The sequence below is a fragment of the Mobula hypostoma genome, chromosome 3, assembly GCF_963921235.1.
Source record: "Mobula hypostoma chromosome 3, sMobHyp1.1, whole genome shotgun sequence".
NCBI classification, from domain to species: Eukaryota; Metazoa; Chordata; class Chondrichthyes; order Myliobatiformes; family Myliobatidae; genus Mobula; species Mobula hypostoma.
Window position 1 is genome coordinate 44350641 of NC_086099.1, and position 16263 is coordinate 44366903.

General features: G+C 41.6%; 1 protein-coding gene across 2 annotated transcripts in view; it reads left to right on the forward strand.

The window, feature by feature from the left end:
- The first annotated feature begins 502 nt into the window (after positions 1-502).
- LOC134343399 (uncharacterized) overlaps positions 503-16263 on the forward strand; it is a 49774-nt gene continuing 34013 nt past the window's right edge. Inside the window, exon 1 of one of the 2 annotated variants that reach the window (XM_063042104.1) lies at positions 503-634. In XM_063042104.1, the coding sequence (XP_062898174.1) occupies positions 580-634 (55 nt within the window). In that variant the 5' untranslated portion in view covers positions 503-579. Of the gene's footprint in view, positions 635-2439; positions 3123-16263 lie in introns of those variants that run through there. The other variant, XM_063042103.1, reaches the window with a different exon arrangement.

Below are 16263 nucleotides of genomic sequence, written 5' to 3' on the forward strand. Positions count from 1 at the left end.
ATTTCTACGTGACTGATTCTATGATATTCTCAGTACAGTATAAGCTAGTGCTGAAGATGGTATGCAATAGTTTTCCATTTCTGGCGCACTTTGCAGGAAGAGCAGATTTTGTACTCAGATGAAGAATTTTGTTTGTATCTTCATTGTAATTACTGTAAAACTTAAGTTCGAATTACTGATGTAAAACAATTTGCGGAACTTGTAATGAAAAGCCAGCTGTTACTCAGTGCCTGGAATGCATAATTACAAAGTACTAAGTTTTGGCATTATTATGATAGGCTATTGGATTTAATATGGAGAAGGGGCTTTACCACCTGATGCGGAAACATCGGAGAAAGATTCCACCCCCCCCCCCCACACACACACACACACACACACACACACACACTGCCTTCTCTATTGAAAGCTAAGGTGATGGAGTGAAGGCCCAACTCCGCCTCGTACGCTGTCAGTAGTGATGCCCTGCGAGCGCACGTCGCTGGCTTTCTGCCTAGAGGACGGTCAGTAAGCGAGGCCGCGCGATGGAGAGGCAGTCAAACTCCCGGCAGCAATAAGACTTTGCACCGAGTCCCGGGCAAGATGAGCCTTCGCGTCTTGCTCCTGGCATCCTTGGCACCCATCATGCGCACTGCAGGTAAGTTTCACAACATCAAAATATTAAGTCTCCGAACAAAAAACAACAAGAACTGCGGTAGGGTCCCGTGAAAACAAAAGGGTCGTTTGCCTTTGATTGATGCGCTCTGTGTCTAATTAAACAACGGGCTGCAATGCCATTCGTCACAGCGGACGAATGAGTGTCCAGTAGGCGGATCTTCCTGTAAATGGATGATTTTGAATAGTAATAGCAGATTTTTCAGCGCTATTCGTTTTCAGGAGGATGGTGATAACATTTAGTGGTACGATGGAGGTCATTGTCCATTAATTTTGTCACAGGCTGTAGCTAGAGGGAAAACACGACCTGATCATTGGCCAAGCATTGATTTGTGTGATGGAATTAACTTCTACTGTAATTCTTCATCCAACCTCACCTCACTTGCTCACTTTAGATATATTGTTTCAATATGAAGGTAACTTCAAGTATTTTAAAATAGCGTGGAACCTCCCGTGTGTCGCTGTATTTTAAGACTTTGTAATTAAATTGGCTGATTAAAATGCGACCTACTGCAGCCACCTTCCGAATTCCCAATCCCACCACTCCCCTGAGGCTTCAGTTTCGGGGTACAGGGGGGAGAATACTGCGAATTGAATCAAATAGTTAGGGAAGTAAATGAGTTTAAAATACTGCGGGTTGGTGTTCAGTTATCGATATATTAGGGCAGTAGGGCAAAGTCATGTACGTAGAACTGACGCAACTGGGATAAAAACCAAACATGGGGTTTACGAGTGGTAATGCAGCACTAGCTACTGAAACCTCCGAGCTTTTATCTGTGCTGGTATAAGTAAGGCAAGTAACATCGAACCTTGCCTCTTTTATTGATGACAAGCAAAACTCAACTACTTGCGGTGTACTAAAAGTCATCACTTTAGTTCTACAACGTATACCAACATATTATCTAACACTATCAATGAATTACTTACGTGTATCTGATTGTACACCAAGATTATTTCCCTCTCTGGCTATCCATCCCATAGGATGATGATGGCTCCTTTCAGTCAGTTAGTGGGGTGGTACCCCACTCCTCAAAGGAACAGTGCGTGGCACAGGTCCAGACCCACCCTCTCGACATCCCCTCCCGGATCCAGCCGCATGGTGGGGTCCAAGACGGCTGAAGGAAGTTCTGTTGCAGTGAATGGCCAGATCAAGCTTCGATGCAAGGGATGCCCTTTCCGCGCTTCCCGGCACGTGTTTGCTAGATGGCCGTTGAGCCAGAGGGTTCATCCGCCCTCTGACAGGTCTTGTTTATCGTCCTGCAGGGTGTCTAGCCACTCTCTTCACCAGGCAAGCCTGGTGGGGTAGCCGGGTTACATGGTACCAGTAGGACTCAGACGAGTGACCTGACCATAATAGATTATTTACAGATAAATACTCTGGATGGTCTTGAATTCCACTGATCTTCAGAATTCTTTAATATGTACATAATGACGACAGAACAGCAATGGCTGGAGTTTCTGGGAGCACTTCGAAAGTTGCAGGATAGATGCATCTGAAAAATGAAATATTCTGAAGGGAGGATAATGCAACAGTAGCTGACAAGGGAAGTTAGATGTTTGGGAAGCTTTTAAAACTCACAGAGGGCAACTAAAAAGGAGAGAATAATGAAAGAAGAGGTATAAGGAGAGAAAAGATGAAATATGAAGGTGAGATAGCCAATTATATAAAGGAAGGTGCCAATTTTTTCATATATATAATTAAATATGATGAGAGTGCATATCAACCATTGGGAAAAGACACTGGAGAGTTTGGAAAGGGGAGCAAGGAAATGGCGGACAAACTGAATAAGTATTTTGTCAGTCTTCACTGTGGAAGACACCAGCAGTATGCCAGAAATTCGAGAAGGTCAGAGGGCAGAAGTGAAAGCAGTTGCTATTACTAAGGAGAAAATGCTTGGTAAGCTGAAAGGTCCCAAGTCACCAGGACCAGTGGTTCCAAATGTCACTCCACTCTTCAAGAAAGGAGGGAGGCACAAGAAAGGAAATTATAGGCAAATTTGGTTGATCTTTTGGGAAGATGTTGGAGTCCATCATTAAGGATAAGATGTCCGAGTACTTGGAGGCACATGATTAAATAGGCCAAAGGCAGCATGGTTTCCCTTAAGGGAAGTCTTGCCTGACAAATCTGTTGGAGTTCTTTGACAAAAATAACAGGCAGGATAGACAAAGCAGACAAATGGATGTTGTTTACTTCAATTTTCAGAAGGCCTTTGACCAAGTGCTGCTTGAGATGAGAGCCCATGGTATTTCAGGAAGGATGGTAGAGTGGATAGAAGATTGGCTGACGGGCAGTAGGCAAAGAGGGGATAAAGTGAGCCTTAAACACGAGGAATTCTGCAGATGCTGTAAATTCAAGCAACACACATCAAATTTGCTGGTGAATGCAGCAGGCCAGGCAGCATCTCTAGGAAGAGGTACAGTCGACGTTTCGGGCAGAGACCCTTCGTCAGGACTAACTGAAGGAAGAGCCGGTAAGAGATCTCTTACTAGAATGGACAAAGAAGTGGTAGATGGAATATACTGTAGGGAAGTGTATGGTCATGCATTTTGATAGAAGGAATAAAGGTGTGACCATTTTCTAAATGGGGAGGAAAAATCAGAGGTGCAAAAGGACTTAGCAGTCATTGTGCAATATTCCCTAAAGATTAACTTGCAGGTTGAGTTAGTCGTAAGGAAGGCAAATGCAATATTAGTATTCATTTCGAGGGGACTAACATACAAGAGCAAGGCCATAATGTAAAGGATTTGCAAGGCACTGTTGAGATCTCATTTGGGGTATTGTGAGCAGTTTTGAGCCTCTTAACCTAAGAAAAGATGTGATGGCATTGGAAAGGTTGCAGAGGCGGTTCACAGGAATGATTCTGGGAATGAAAGGGTTAATGTATGAGGAGTGTTTGGGCCTGTATTGCTGGAGTTCAGAAGAATGAAGGGGAATCTCCTTGAAACCTATCAAATATTGAAAGACTGAGATAGAGTAGATGTGAAGAGAATGTTTCCTATAGTGGGGGAGTGTAGGTAGAGAGAGCTTTAGAATAGAGGGGTGCCCATTTAGAACAGAAATGATGAGAAGAAATTTCTTTAGCTAGAGGGTAGTGAATTTATAGAATTCATTGCCACAGGCAGTTGTGGAGCCCAAGTCATGGGGCAACCTGAGGTTGAGAGGTTCTTGATTAATCAGGGCATCAAAGGTTATGGGGGGAAAAGCAGGAGAATTGGGGTCGAGAGGGACAATAAATCAGCAACAATGGAATGATTGACAGATTCAGTGAACCGAATAACCTAATTCTACTCCTACACGTCTTGTCTCCTCCAGGATTTCTATCAACACAGGTGCACCACAGTGCTGTGTTCTTAGCTCCTCTGCTCAACTCGCTTTACACCTGTGACTGTGTGGCTGAGCACAGCTCCAATGCCACATTCTTGTCTGCTGATGACACCACTGTCATAAGCCGAATCAAAGGTAGTGAGAAATCAGCATACAGAAGGGAGAATGAAAATTTGACTGAGTGGTATCATAACAACAACCTCTCATTCAATGTCAGCAAGACCAGGGAACTGATTATAGACTTCAGGAGAGGGAAAACAGGTGTCCATGAGCCAGTCCTCATTGGAGGGTCAGAGGTGGAAAGGGTTAGCAACTTTAAATTCCTGGGCGTTACTATTTCAGAGCACCTGTCCTCGGCCCCGTATGTAAATGCAATTGTGAAGAAAGCACGGCAGTGCCTCCACTTCCTTAGGAGTCTGCCGAGATTCAACATGACATCTAACACTTCACCACACATCTGTAAAAGTTTGTTAGAGAGTATATTGTCTGGCTGCATCATGGCCTCATATGTCAGCACAGATGCCTTTGAAAGTCCTACCAAAGGTGGTGGCTTCAGCCCAGAATGGGTAAAGCCCTCCCAACCATTGAGCACATCTACCTGAAATGCTGTTGTAGAAAAGCAGCATCCATGATCAGAGGTTCTCACTACCCAGGTGATGCTCTCTTCTCACAGCTGTCATCAGGTAAAAGGTGTAAGAGCCTCAGGACTTGCACCACTGGCTTCAAAAACAGTTATTACCCCTGAACCATCAGGCTCTTGAATAGAAGGAGATAACTATACTCACTTGCCCCATCATCGAAATGTTCCTACAGCCAATGGTCTCACATTACGGACTCTTTATCTCATTATATCATGTTCTCATTATTTACTGCTATTTATTTATATTTGTATTTGTACAGTTTGTTGTCGTTTGCACTCTGGCTGATCTGTCATTGATCCTGTTATAGATTTGCTGAGAATGCCCACAGGAAAATTGAATCTGAGGGATGTATATGGTGACATGTGTCCTTTGCTAATAAAATTTACTTTGAAGATGCTTTCTCTTAAGCATCTCAAGGCACCCACTTTGCTTGATTCGCAAGGAGTCATCTCCTCCTGTCTATATGCTTTCTATCTAGTTTTGGGTTTCCACTATTTCAACGTGTAGTACTAAACAGACTAATTCAGCTACAACAGCGGATGGCTCCATTTATTGGTTTTGCAGAGCAATCTTTGAAGTAGCTGGCGCTGGACTGGTTAGCTTCACAGCACAAACAGTCTGTTTGGCTCATGTAGTCCATGCCAAACTGTTATTCAGTGTTGTCCCATTGATCTGCACCTGGACCATAGCTCTCCATACCCCTTCTGCCTCTTAAATGTTGAAACAAGCCATCCGCCACTTCCACTGGCAGCTCATTCCATGCCCGCACCTTCTACTGAGTGAAGATATCCTCCTCAGCTTCCCTTTAAAAATGTTACCTTTTACCCAGCCTTGGAGGAAAAGGTCTGTTTGTATTAACCCTATCTATGCACCTCATAATTTTGTATACCTCAGTCAACCTCATTCTCCTATGCTCCAGGGAATAAATTTCTATCAATCCAACCTTTCCCTATAATTTGGGTCCACAAGGTCTGGTAACATCCTTGTAAACTTCACCTGTACTCTTGCAATCTTATTCATATCTTTCCTGTAGCTAAGTGACAAGAATTGCATGCAATACTCCAAATTGGACCTCACCAACGTCTCGTACAGAGCACCCCAACAACTTTACTCAGTACTTTGATCTATGAAGGAAGTGCACTAAGAATTTTCTTCAGGACCCTATCTAGCTATGACATCACTTTCAAGTAAGGAGAGGAGGAGAAGATGGTGGCGCGATGCAGTGCGCGCGGCCGCTCCGAAATAATATCGTGATATCATTCTGGAGGAACATTGTATCATTTCTTAATGCATGCATTACTAAATGACAATAAAAGAGGACTCTGTGTCCTCATAATCTAAGTTCAAGTTTATTGTCATTCAACCGTCCACGTGTGTTCAGCTAAATGAAACAATGCCCCCCGGGTCTGAGGTGCAAATTGCGGTACATATATCACATACAGCACATTATTTATTTAGAATACAGTGCAGAACAGGCCCTTCTGACCTAATTAGTCACACTGTCCAGCATCCCACCTATTTAACCCTGGCCTAATTACAGGACAATTGAGGATGACCAATTAACCTTCTAACTGGGACGTCTTGGGAATGTGGGAGGAAACTGGAGCACCCACAGGAAACCCATGCGCTCATGAGAAGTATGTACAAACTTCTTGCAGCGGCAGAATTTAGTGACTCTCTGAGCTGTAACCGCATCGCGCTAAAATAATATTAACACAATAATATCAATGGAAAAATTTTTAAAAATCAGTAGATGTACAAGTTGTCATCAAGTGCATATAGGACATATAGTGAAATATGTAACAGTATAATGTTACTAGCACTGTCATAAATAATGTGTACTGGGTGGTAGCAGGGTGTTCAGAAGTCTCACAGTCTGGGGGAAGAAACTGTTATCCAGCCTAACAGTGCATGTTCTTGTACTGCACAGTACTCCTGCCTAATGGCGGGAAGTCAGAGATTGTGGGACAGATTAAGATTGTTTAATGTCATTTCCAGTACACAAGTGTAAAGGAGAATGAAATAATTGTTACTCCAGATCTGATGCTGCACAGAAAAAGTTAGATAAAGATCAGAATAATAAAAAAAACACTATAAATTGATTGGACTGTACATAAAGTAATACTAGATGCAGGAGTGTCTGTACATAAGGTGACTTTGACAGGAAATAATAAAGTAGTGGAGATGGGGGTTGTTGTGAGGTGGGTCAGTTGGTGGAGGTTTTGATTAACGTTACTGCTTGGCGAAAGTAACTATTTTTAAGTCTGATGGTCTTGGCATGGATGCTACATAGCCTCCTCCCTGATGGGAGTGTGACAAACAGTCCATGAGCAGGTTGTGAGGGATCCTTCATGATATTGCTGGCAGCTTTCTGTATGTATGTTCTTGATGCAGGTAGGCTCGTGCTGGTGATGCTTTGGGCAGTTTTGATACCCCTTGTAGAGCCCATCTATCTGCTGCGGTGCAGTTTCCATACCATACAAAGATGCAGCATGTTAGGATGCTCTCTACTGTAGAAGGACGTGAGTATTGATGTGCATACTCCAGCTCTCTTCAGCCTCCCTCCTCAGAAAGTAGAGGCGTTGTTGAGCTTTCTTGATTGTGTAGGATGTATTCTGGACCATGAGAGTTTGTACAAGATGTGTAATTTGCACTGCTGTGCCACCAATGTAAAGAGGGGAGCGAGTGGTGTGAGTTCTGGAGTTGATAACTATCTCTTTTGTCTTAGTGACAATGAGTAAGAGGTTATTTGCCTGGCACCAGGCCTCGAGCTCTTCTACCTCCTCTCTGTAGGCTGTCTCATCGTTGATCGTGGTGAGCCCCATCACTGGTGTGGTAGGGAATCTTGACAATGCTGAGGACTGTGTGAACACAGCACTTCTGGTATACGTTCTCAGTGGGAGAGGGGGGAGAGACCCTGGTGATTCTCTCAGCAGTCGTCACAATCCGTTGCAGGGTCTTGCGGTCAGACTCCTTGCAATTCCCACACCAGATGGTGAAACAGCTGGTCAGGATGGTGCTCTGGTATAATGTGGTTAGAATGGGGGCAGTGAGGCTCACTAATCTCAAACTCCTCAGGAGGTGAAGGTGCTGCTGTCTTTTCTCGACTAGAGGTGTTGTTGAGGGACCAGGTGAGGTCTTTGTGATGGGCACTTCAAGAAACTTAGTGTTAATGACCATCCCCATGGAGGAGCTGTTGATATACAGCAGGGAGTAGTTCAGCCTGCATCTTCCTGAAGTCCACAATCATCCCTTTAGTCTTGTACATGTTGAGACTCGTTGTGCTCAAGGCTCTCTTCCTCCTCCCCGTATGTTGACTTATCATTGTTGCTGATGGTGCTAACCACTTGTGTCGTCAGCGAACTTGATGTGGTAAATGCTGGATCTGGAAGCTGGGTCAGCTATGTGAACAGCAGTAGGCTAAGCATGAAGCCTGGGAAAGAGGGGGTGGGGGTGGAAGCTAGTGCTAAGAGTGATGGAGCTAGAGATGTTCCTGCCAACACAGACTGTCTGAAGTCTTTCCATCAAGAAGTCCAAGGAATTATGGATCAGTATTCCCTAGTGCCCTGCCATTCATTTTGTAAGTTCTAACTTGGTTTGTTGCTCCCAAAGTGCATTTGTCTCACATTTGTCTGTAATAAATTCCACCTGCCATTTTTCAACCCATTTTTCAGCTGGTCCAGATCCTTTTGCAACTTTTGATAGTGTTCCTTGCTGTCCATTATGGCCTCAATCTTGGTGTCATCTGTAAATTTGCTGATTCAGCTTACCACATAATCATCCAGATCATCGATATAGGTAATAAACAGAATAGACTGATCCCTGCAGCACATCACTGGTCACAGGTCTCCAGTAAGAGAGGCAATAATTTACTACCTCTCTGTAGCTTCTCCTGCAAAGCCAACCTCAAATCCAGTTTACTACCTTATCCTGAACACCAAGCAACTGGATCTTTTGACAAACCTTCCATGTGGAAACTTGTTAAAGGCCTTGCTAAAGTCCATATAGACAACTTCTACTACCTTTCCTTCATCAACTTTCATGGTAACCTTAAAGCTCTCTAAGATTGTTTAGACACGATCTACCATGCACAAAGCCATGTTGTCTATCCCCGTCTATCCAAATATTTATATATCCGGTTCCTTAAAATAATTTCCAATAATTTACCAACTACTGATATCAGGCTCACTGGCCTATAATTTCCTGGCTTATCCTTAGAGCCTTTCTTAAACAACAGAGCAGCATTTGTTATCCTCCAATCCTCTGGTACCTCTCCTGTGGCTATGGGTGTTTTAAATGCCTCTGCTAGGGATCCTGCAGTTTTAGCACTGGTCTCCTACGAGGGCCGAGGATACACTCTGCCGGGCTCTGGCTATTTATCCTGCATAATTGCTGCAAGACAGCAAGCACCTGCTCCTCTGTAATCCATATATGGTCCATGACCTACTGCTGTTTTGCCTTAGTTCAATAGACTTTGTGTCCATCTCCTGAATAAATATTCATGCGAAAAATCCATTTAAGATCTCTCCCATCTCTTTCAACTTCATGCATAGATGACCATACTGATCTTCAAGAGGACCAGTTTTGTCCCTTGCTATCTTTTAGCTCTTGATATATCTACAGAAGTCCTCAGAATTCTCCTTCACCTTGTCTGCCCCTTTTCTAGCAACAGTTGAATTCTATTCCACTGTAGTTAGAAAATAACCTGTAATTCCTCCTCTACCTTTCCCACACCATTAGTCTGGATCTTCCTCAGGTTATGCCTTTTACTCTCTCCTTGTTCTTACCCATATTGTGTCCTTCTACAGCATCATCCAAAAACTTTTCAGGTTCCATGGCAGTGCCACGTAAACAATGCTGTCTCCAACAGTTGTTCTTTCTTCAAATAAAGTACTCCTTTTTGTTTTACGTGGGATCTTGGGAAGTTATTGTTAAATGATTTTTCTGAGCTGCACATCCTGCAAAGTTAGTTATCTTCAATCTTAAACAAATCCCCTGACCCAGAAGTATCTGATGCTTACAATTGATTATATACTCACTGGCCATTTTATTAGGTATAACTGTACATTTCATCTATGCAAGTATAGAATCAGCCAATCATGTGGCAGCACCTCAGTGCATAAAAGCATGCAGACATGGTCAAGAGGTTCAGTTGTTGTTCAGACCAAACATCAGATTGGGGAAGAAATGTGATCTAAATGATTTTGACTGTAGAATGATTGTTGGTGCTAGATGTGCTGCTTTTGAGCACTTCAGAAACTGCTGATCGGGGCTTTTCACGCACAACAGTTTCTAGAGTTTATAGAGTATGGTGTGGAAAAACAAAAAAACATCCAGTGAGTGGCAGTTCTGTGAGCGAAAACGCCTTGTTAATGAGAGAGGTCGGAAAAGACTGGCCAGACTAGTTTAAACTGAAGGAACGCAACAGTAATTCAAATAACCACAATGGTGCACAGAAGAGCAACTCTGAAAGCACAACACATTAAAATTTGAAGTAGATGAGCTACAGCAGCAGAGGACCACAAACGTACACTCAGTGATCACTTTATTAGGTTCGGAAGGTCCCTAATAAAGTGGCAACTGAGTGGTATGTGGACATCACACCATCACTTACATCTTTTCTTTTATATTTAGTTATGTGTCCTATTCCAACATTGAAAACAGAGTTTATTCTGTCTTTGTTTCAAAATCCAAAGTACCTAAATATATCTATCTGTACTACAATTTAATGTATGGATCTTGACTGATATCTGCTCTAGATGTAGGTGTTTTAGTTGGTGATTTGTCCCATATATTTGTCACAGGTTGTCATGAGGGCTGGGGTTACCTTCTGGGAGCTCATCGTTGGCTTTGATGTTTTCCATAGCCTTTGTTAGGTGACATCATTTCCTGTGGTGTGTTACTTGCCACTTATCACCATGCTTGAAAGTTGCTGAGGTCTTGCTGGATGCAGGTCTGTACTGCTTAATAGCTGATGAAGTTCACATTTTTCAGGCTTTATTAACCATCCCACTTCTGACTTTATGACAGTAGAAATTTAATTAACAAAGCAGCTGAAGGTGTAATTACAAATGTCCATGTACATAGATGCTAGTGTTGTAACTGTCCTGGGACAACCTGGCTAGAGACACAGATAGTTATAGTTCTGGAACTCAAGACTTCAGTACAGCAGATAGGATGCCTACTGCCTTTTCTACATCCAGTGCTCTCAGTTAGTGATGTGGAGTGAATTGAATTAGTTGGAACTCATGATGATGCCAAGTTCATTCAGTGGCTCAGCAGTTCAACAGTCTCTGTGCACAATCCTTTGCCATTCTAAGTGACTTGGCATGTGTCTGCACCTTTTCACTGGACTGTGTATGGTATGATGTGGATTGTGGAATACCTTTTTTTTCCTGTTAAAGTAGACTATCTAGTCAATTATTATTTTACCGTAACTTCTTGTAAATAGTTTTTTTTTCACCTCAGTCATGAAGAGATTCACTGCTCCTTCACCCAAGGATGCTCTGGCAGGGATTCTTCCTGTTTTGCATCTTTCGTCTATACTCTCATGGGTTCTCTGTTTTGTTACAGTTCCATTTGCTGGACTACATGCAGTTCTACAAAACAACAAACTCTTTATTGTTTTCATTCTCAGGATTTTTCATTTTCAGTTAACATTAGCCCAAGAGTAACTGCAGTGGTACATTAAGTACATACTTTGTCTCTTTAAATTTCATACTAAGTTTTGCACTGCTGCCTACCTCTTCCTTTTATTCTCATTGTAACAAAATGCCGTGTCACGTAATTCATCTATTCTGTTTGCCTGTTCCATTTCTGCCGTCCCCGGACTTTGATTTTGCCATGCTCTTCCAAAGATACCTCCTTTCTCAATGTTTCTCAAATGCACATCTGCATTCCAAACAAAGTCATAAAAAAGTTTATAAAATGTGCCCAAAATTTCACTAGCTCCACAATAGCCATTCTTTGTATAAGTAGTCCATACTGTCAGTTCTTGTGAGTGATTTTTAAGAGATTATGCCTGAGCTCATCACAACCCTACAATAATGTGATTGCACATCAAGGCAATGGACTCAAAGTCAGAATTGTTGGTAGGTATGATTATCATACCACTGAGATTCTGTAATCTCTCCTGCAGCATTCTTCCCTACAGACGAGGAGATTCATGAGAATTATCCTGGGAATGAAAGGGTTAATGTACGAGGCAAGTTTGATGGCTGTGGGCCTGTACTTGCTAGAGTTTGGAGGAATGAGAGGGGGGGTCTCATTGACTCTTTTCAGATATTGAAAGGCCTAAATAGAGTGGACATGGAGAGGATGTTTCCTATAGTGGACCAAAAAGCACAGCCTCAGAATAGAAGGTTGTCCCTTTAGAACGGAGAGGAAGAGGAGGAATCTATTTAGCCAGAGGGTAGTGAATCTGTGGAATTCATTGCTACAGATGGCTATGGAGGCCAAGTCACTGGGTTATTTGAAATAGAGGTTGGCGGGGCCTTGATTTGTAAGGGCATCAAACATTATGGGGACAGGACAGGTGAGTGAGGTTGAAGGGACAATAAATCAGATAAAATGGAAAGGCTGAACAGATTTTTCTGGCCAAATAGCCTAATTCTGCTCCAATGTCTATTGCCCTATCCTCCTCCTTTCTTCACTCCCAGATTATTTATCTATCAGAATCCAATTATGAAGGAATACTACTTATAGTTTTGTCTTTGAGGTGGAAGATGTCTCGCTAGCAGTCTTGCAGTGCCTGCACATTATCTGACTTGCCCTATTTACCAACGAATTCAGTGAAACCAAATATCAAAGTGTTTAAAAGGCGAGTGAGACTATGCTCTTGATTTCAGTGTGACATTTCTATCCCTGCTAAATATCTTAGTGGATTCCTTTAGCATTTTTTTTTGAGTCAGTACTTTGTTCTTACTCTCTGTACAGTAGACTTGGCAGAGAATAATGCTTCAGGGAAGTCTACAATTAGAATCACTAGCAAACAATGCGGGCCCATTCTTCAAATCTGGTATTTCAGGTTTTACTATTGGTGCAGGTTTAACCGTACACTGTAAATGTCTCCAGAAAAATAAGCTAAATCATATTTCAGTGTTATATGGCATCATAGTTAAATTAGTCCACAGACTGTGTTCATTAATGTACAACTCCTAAAAGTTCCACTTGAAAGCCCCACACTGATGCAGAAAAAAATTGAGTGTGTTTTATGTGGATATTTCAACCTCAAGATTATTTATGAATATGTTACTCTGAGCCCACTTTATATATTTTACTTTCATTCCCCTTCAAAATACATGTTTACTGTTCATGAAACAATATCTACAGCCATTTTCACATAGCAAAAACTCCCAAGGCATGTCACGAGAATGAGAACAAAGTTTGTCAGGGAACAACAAAAGGGTGAACACGAGCTTTCTCTATGTAATAGCTTTTAGGATGCATTATAAAGGAGTAAAGAGCAATAACGTTTGGCTTTATTTGTCACATTTACCTCAAAACATAGTGAAATGGTCAGTTTACATTGAAGGAAATCAGCAAGGGTTGTGCTGGGCAGCCTGAAGTGTCACCACACTTTTGATGGCAACATAGTATGCCCACAACTCACTAAGTGTACATCTTTAGAATGTGCGAGGACACTGGAGCAACCAGAGGAACCCATGCATTCCTGGGGAAAATGTACAAACCCCTGGCTGGTAAGACCTGCAAGTTGACAAGTTTCAGTGTGAAAGCAAGTTGTGCAGTCAAACTAGCTGTATCATTGTATGTTCTCTACTGCAGAGAATAGTCCAATTGCACTTGATCAGTTTGTTTCCATGCCCTTTTTAAAAGGAAGAAAAGATGCAACTTACTCCTTGGGGAAGTGCTTCCATTTCAGCATTAGGCATGAGTATAAGGGTCATGGATGAATGCCGAACAATATTGATGTTTAAACTATGTTTATCTTTCTGTGGAATATTTGTTTCAGGCCTCTCTGAGCTCACTCCCTTGACACTTTTTCTGAGACCTTGATAATCTGTGTAGGTGCTGCTTCCTGTACTACTACTTCTGCTACCTATTTTTGTCCTGCTGTCACCTTCTCTGACCCCTTCCCTCTCTGGACCTCTCCCTATCTCAGAAGATAGATTAGCTACTAACGTCTGTTACAAGCCTCTTGAATCTCATAGTTATCTCGATTATTCTTTATTTCATCCTACCTGTTCCAAGGACTTTATTCCATTATTCCTCCGTCTGCATTATATCTGTTCCAGTGCTGAGACTTTTCGTACAGATACCACTTGAATGTCTTTCCCTTTTTCTGAACTGTGGCTTCTCCTCTACCATTGTTAACAAAACCCTTGATTGCATTTCATTCATTTCCTGCGCCTCTGCTCTCAATCTCCCTTCTTCAGGACAGAACAGGAATACAGTCCCCTGGCCCTTGCCTGCCACACCATCAGTTTCCACATTCTCCAGAATTTCCACCACTTTCAAAAAGATTCCACCACCTGACACCATGTCACAGACTCTTCCCTTTGCAACCTGCTTCCTGGTTCATCGATCTACTCCTGCCAACCAACCACCTCCTTTTGACATCCACCCAGGGTGGATACAACATTTCCCTTTCACCTTTCTACCATCCAGGGACCAATCCCCATACAGTATTTCCAGGTGAAGCAGTGATTCATTTGCTCTTACAATCTAATATATTGCGTTTGGTGTTCACAACACGGTCTCTCTCTGTATTGGAGAAACCAAATGTCAATTGAGCAACCACTGCAGAACTCTTGCATTTGGTCTTCAAAGGAGACCTTGAACATCCTGTTGTTCACCATTTTAATAGGTTTAAGGTGAGAATTTAATAGGAACTTGAGGGGTAACTTTTTTTACACCGTATGTGGATTGAGCTGCCAGAGCAAAGTGGTTGAGGCAGGTAAAATAATAACTTTTAAAAGACAGTTGGACAGGAAAGGTTTAGAAGGTTAGGGGCCAAATTGTAGCAGATGATGCATTTTGGTCAGCATGGACCAGTTGGGCCGAAGAGCCTGTTTCCGTGTTGTACGTCTCTCTGACTCCGAAGTTAATGAACTATCTCAATAAGCCAAGAATTAGCAAATGAGGTTCAGCAGAAATGGACTGCTGAATGGAACTGGACATTTTGAATGATATTTTATGACATGAAAGTTACAAGTTCAGGAATAAATGAATTTTGGAATACTAATACTCTGATCGCTGTAAGTTATGCCACAGGACACTGAGGTCATTTTTTTTTCTAAAAAAAGGGCAAAACAAGCAGTAAACTTTATTTCTCAAAATTTAAAAAAAGAACGGGGGGGGGGCGGAAAGGGAGCGTTGTGTTAAACCTGGTTAGACCATATTTAAGAAGACTGCATGATAGTATTTTTTTTTCCACAATATTTTCGAGGTTGGGTGAGAGCACAGAAAAATCCCCCAAATTATATCAGAAATACATTTATCTATACATGGAAAAGTTTCAGTGTTTGATTATTAGAACCTATGCAGATGATTATTCACAGTTTTGACCAAACATTTGGTCACCTACCACATTATAAGTTTATTGGCTGGGTGCTGATTTTTGTCTGATAGTAGCTCCTAAAGGCAGCTTGGATGTTTATTGGTTAAAATATATAAATGCAAGTTTAGGTATTGTAACTAAAGCAAACGCGATGGTAATTTTTGAAACATTATACAGTTGCCTCTTGGGTAAACTGTTTTCCATATTTTTTTGTAAATTTGCTTTATATAGAATCATGGAGCACTGAAGAAGGTTTGTAGCACATTGCCTCTTTACTGGGTATTCAGAAGAGACATAATTAATCCCATTCACCTGGTGTTTCCCCATAGACCTCCAAGTTTATTCTATTTAAAGCTCTATCTTAAAAGGGATTGAATCTTTGAAGTCAATGGGTTCACTCTGTTGTTCTCTATATGCAGTTGGTGAATATTATGGAGTTTCTGATATTAATCAGAGGCCCAGCACCATTGTGAACGCTCAAAGCTGTCAGTCAAATCCTTATGATACAATGACGATCACAGAAAATCTGTTATTTTTGTAATGTTTTTCTTTTTGTCAATACTTAGGAAATTATTACAATTTCAGTTCTTGATTTGAACAAAGAAACAAATAGAAATTTCCTGGGGAAATCAATGATTAACAAATTTTTAATTATCGCAAGGTCATGATGTATTGAAAGTGACGCCATACACTGTGATCATTAAAATTGAGAAAGTGTGGCATTTTTAGAAAGGGCCATACTTCCTCAATTTTATCCCAATGATTACAGTGTAAATCTTCAACAAGTGAAACAAATACTTTACCAGAGGAGCAGGAAGGAGTTCATAGTTCAAAGTAAAATTTATTATCAGAGTACATGCAGGTCACTACATGCAACCCGGAGCTGCTTTTTTCTCGGGGCATATTTCGCAAATCTATAGAGCAATAACTGTAAACAGGATCAATGAGCAACAAACTGTGCTAATGTAAATATAAATAAATAGCAATAAAAATGAAAGCATGACTTAACAAGATAATTAGCCCTTAAAGTGAAATTATTGGTCATGGGAACACCAGAAATAACATGAACGTTGTTGTCCCCTTCCGTTCAAAAGCCTGATGGTTGAGGGGTAGTAACTGTTCTTGAA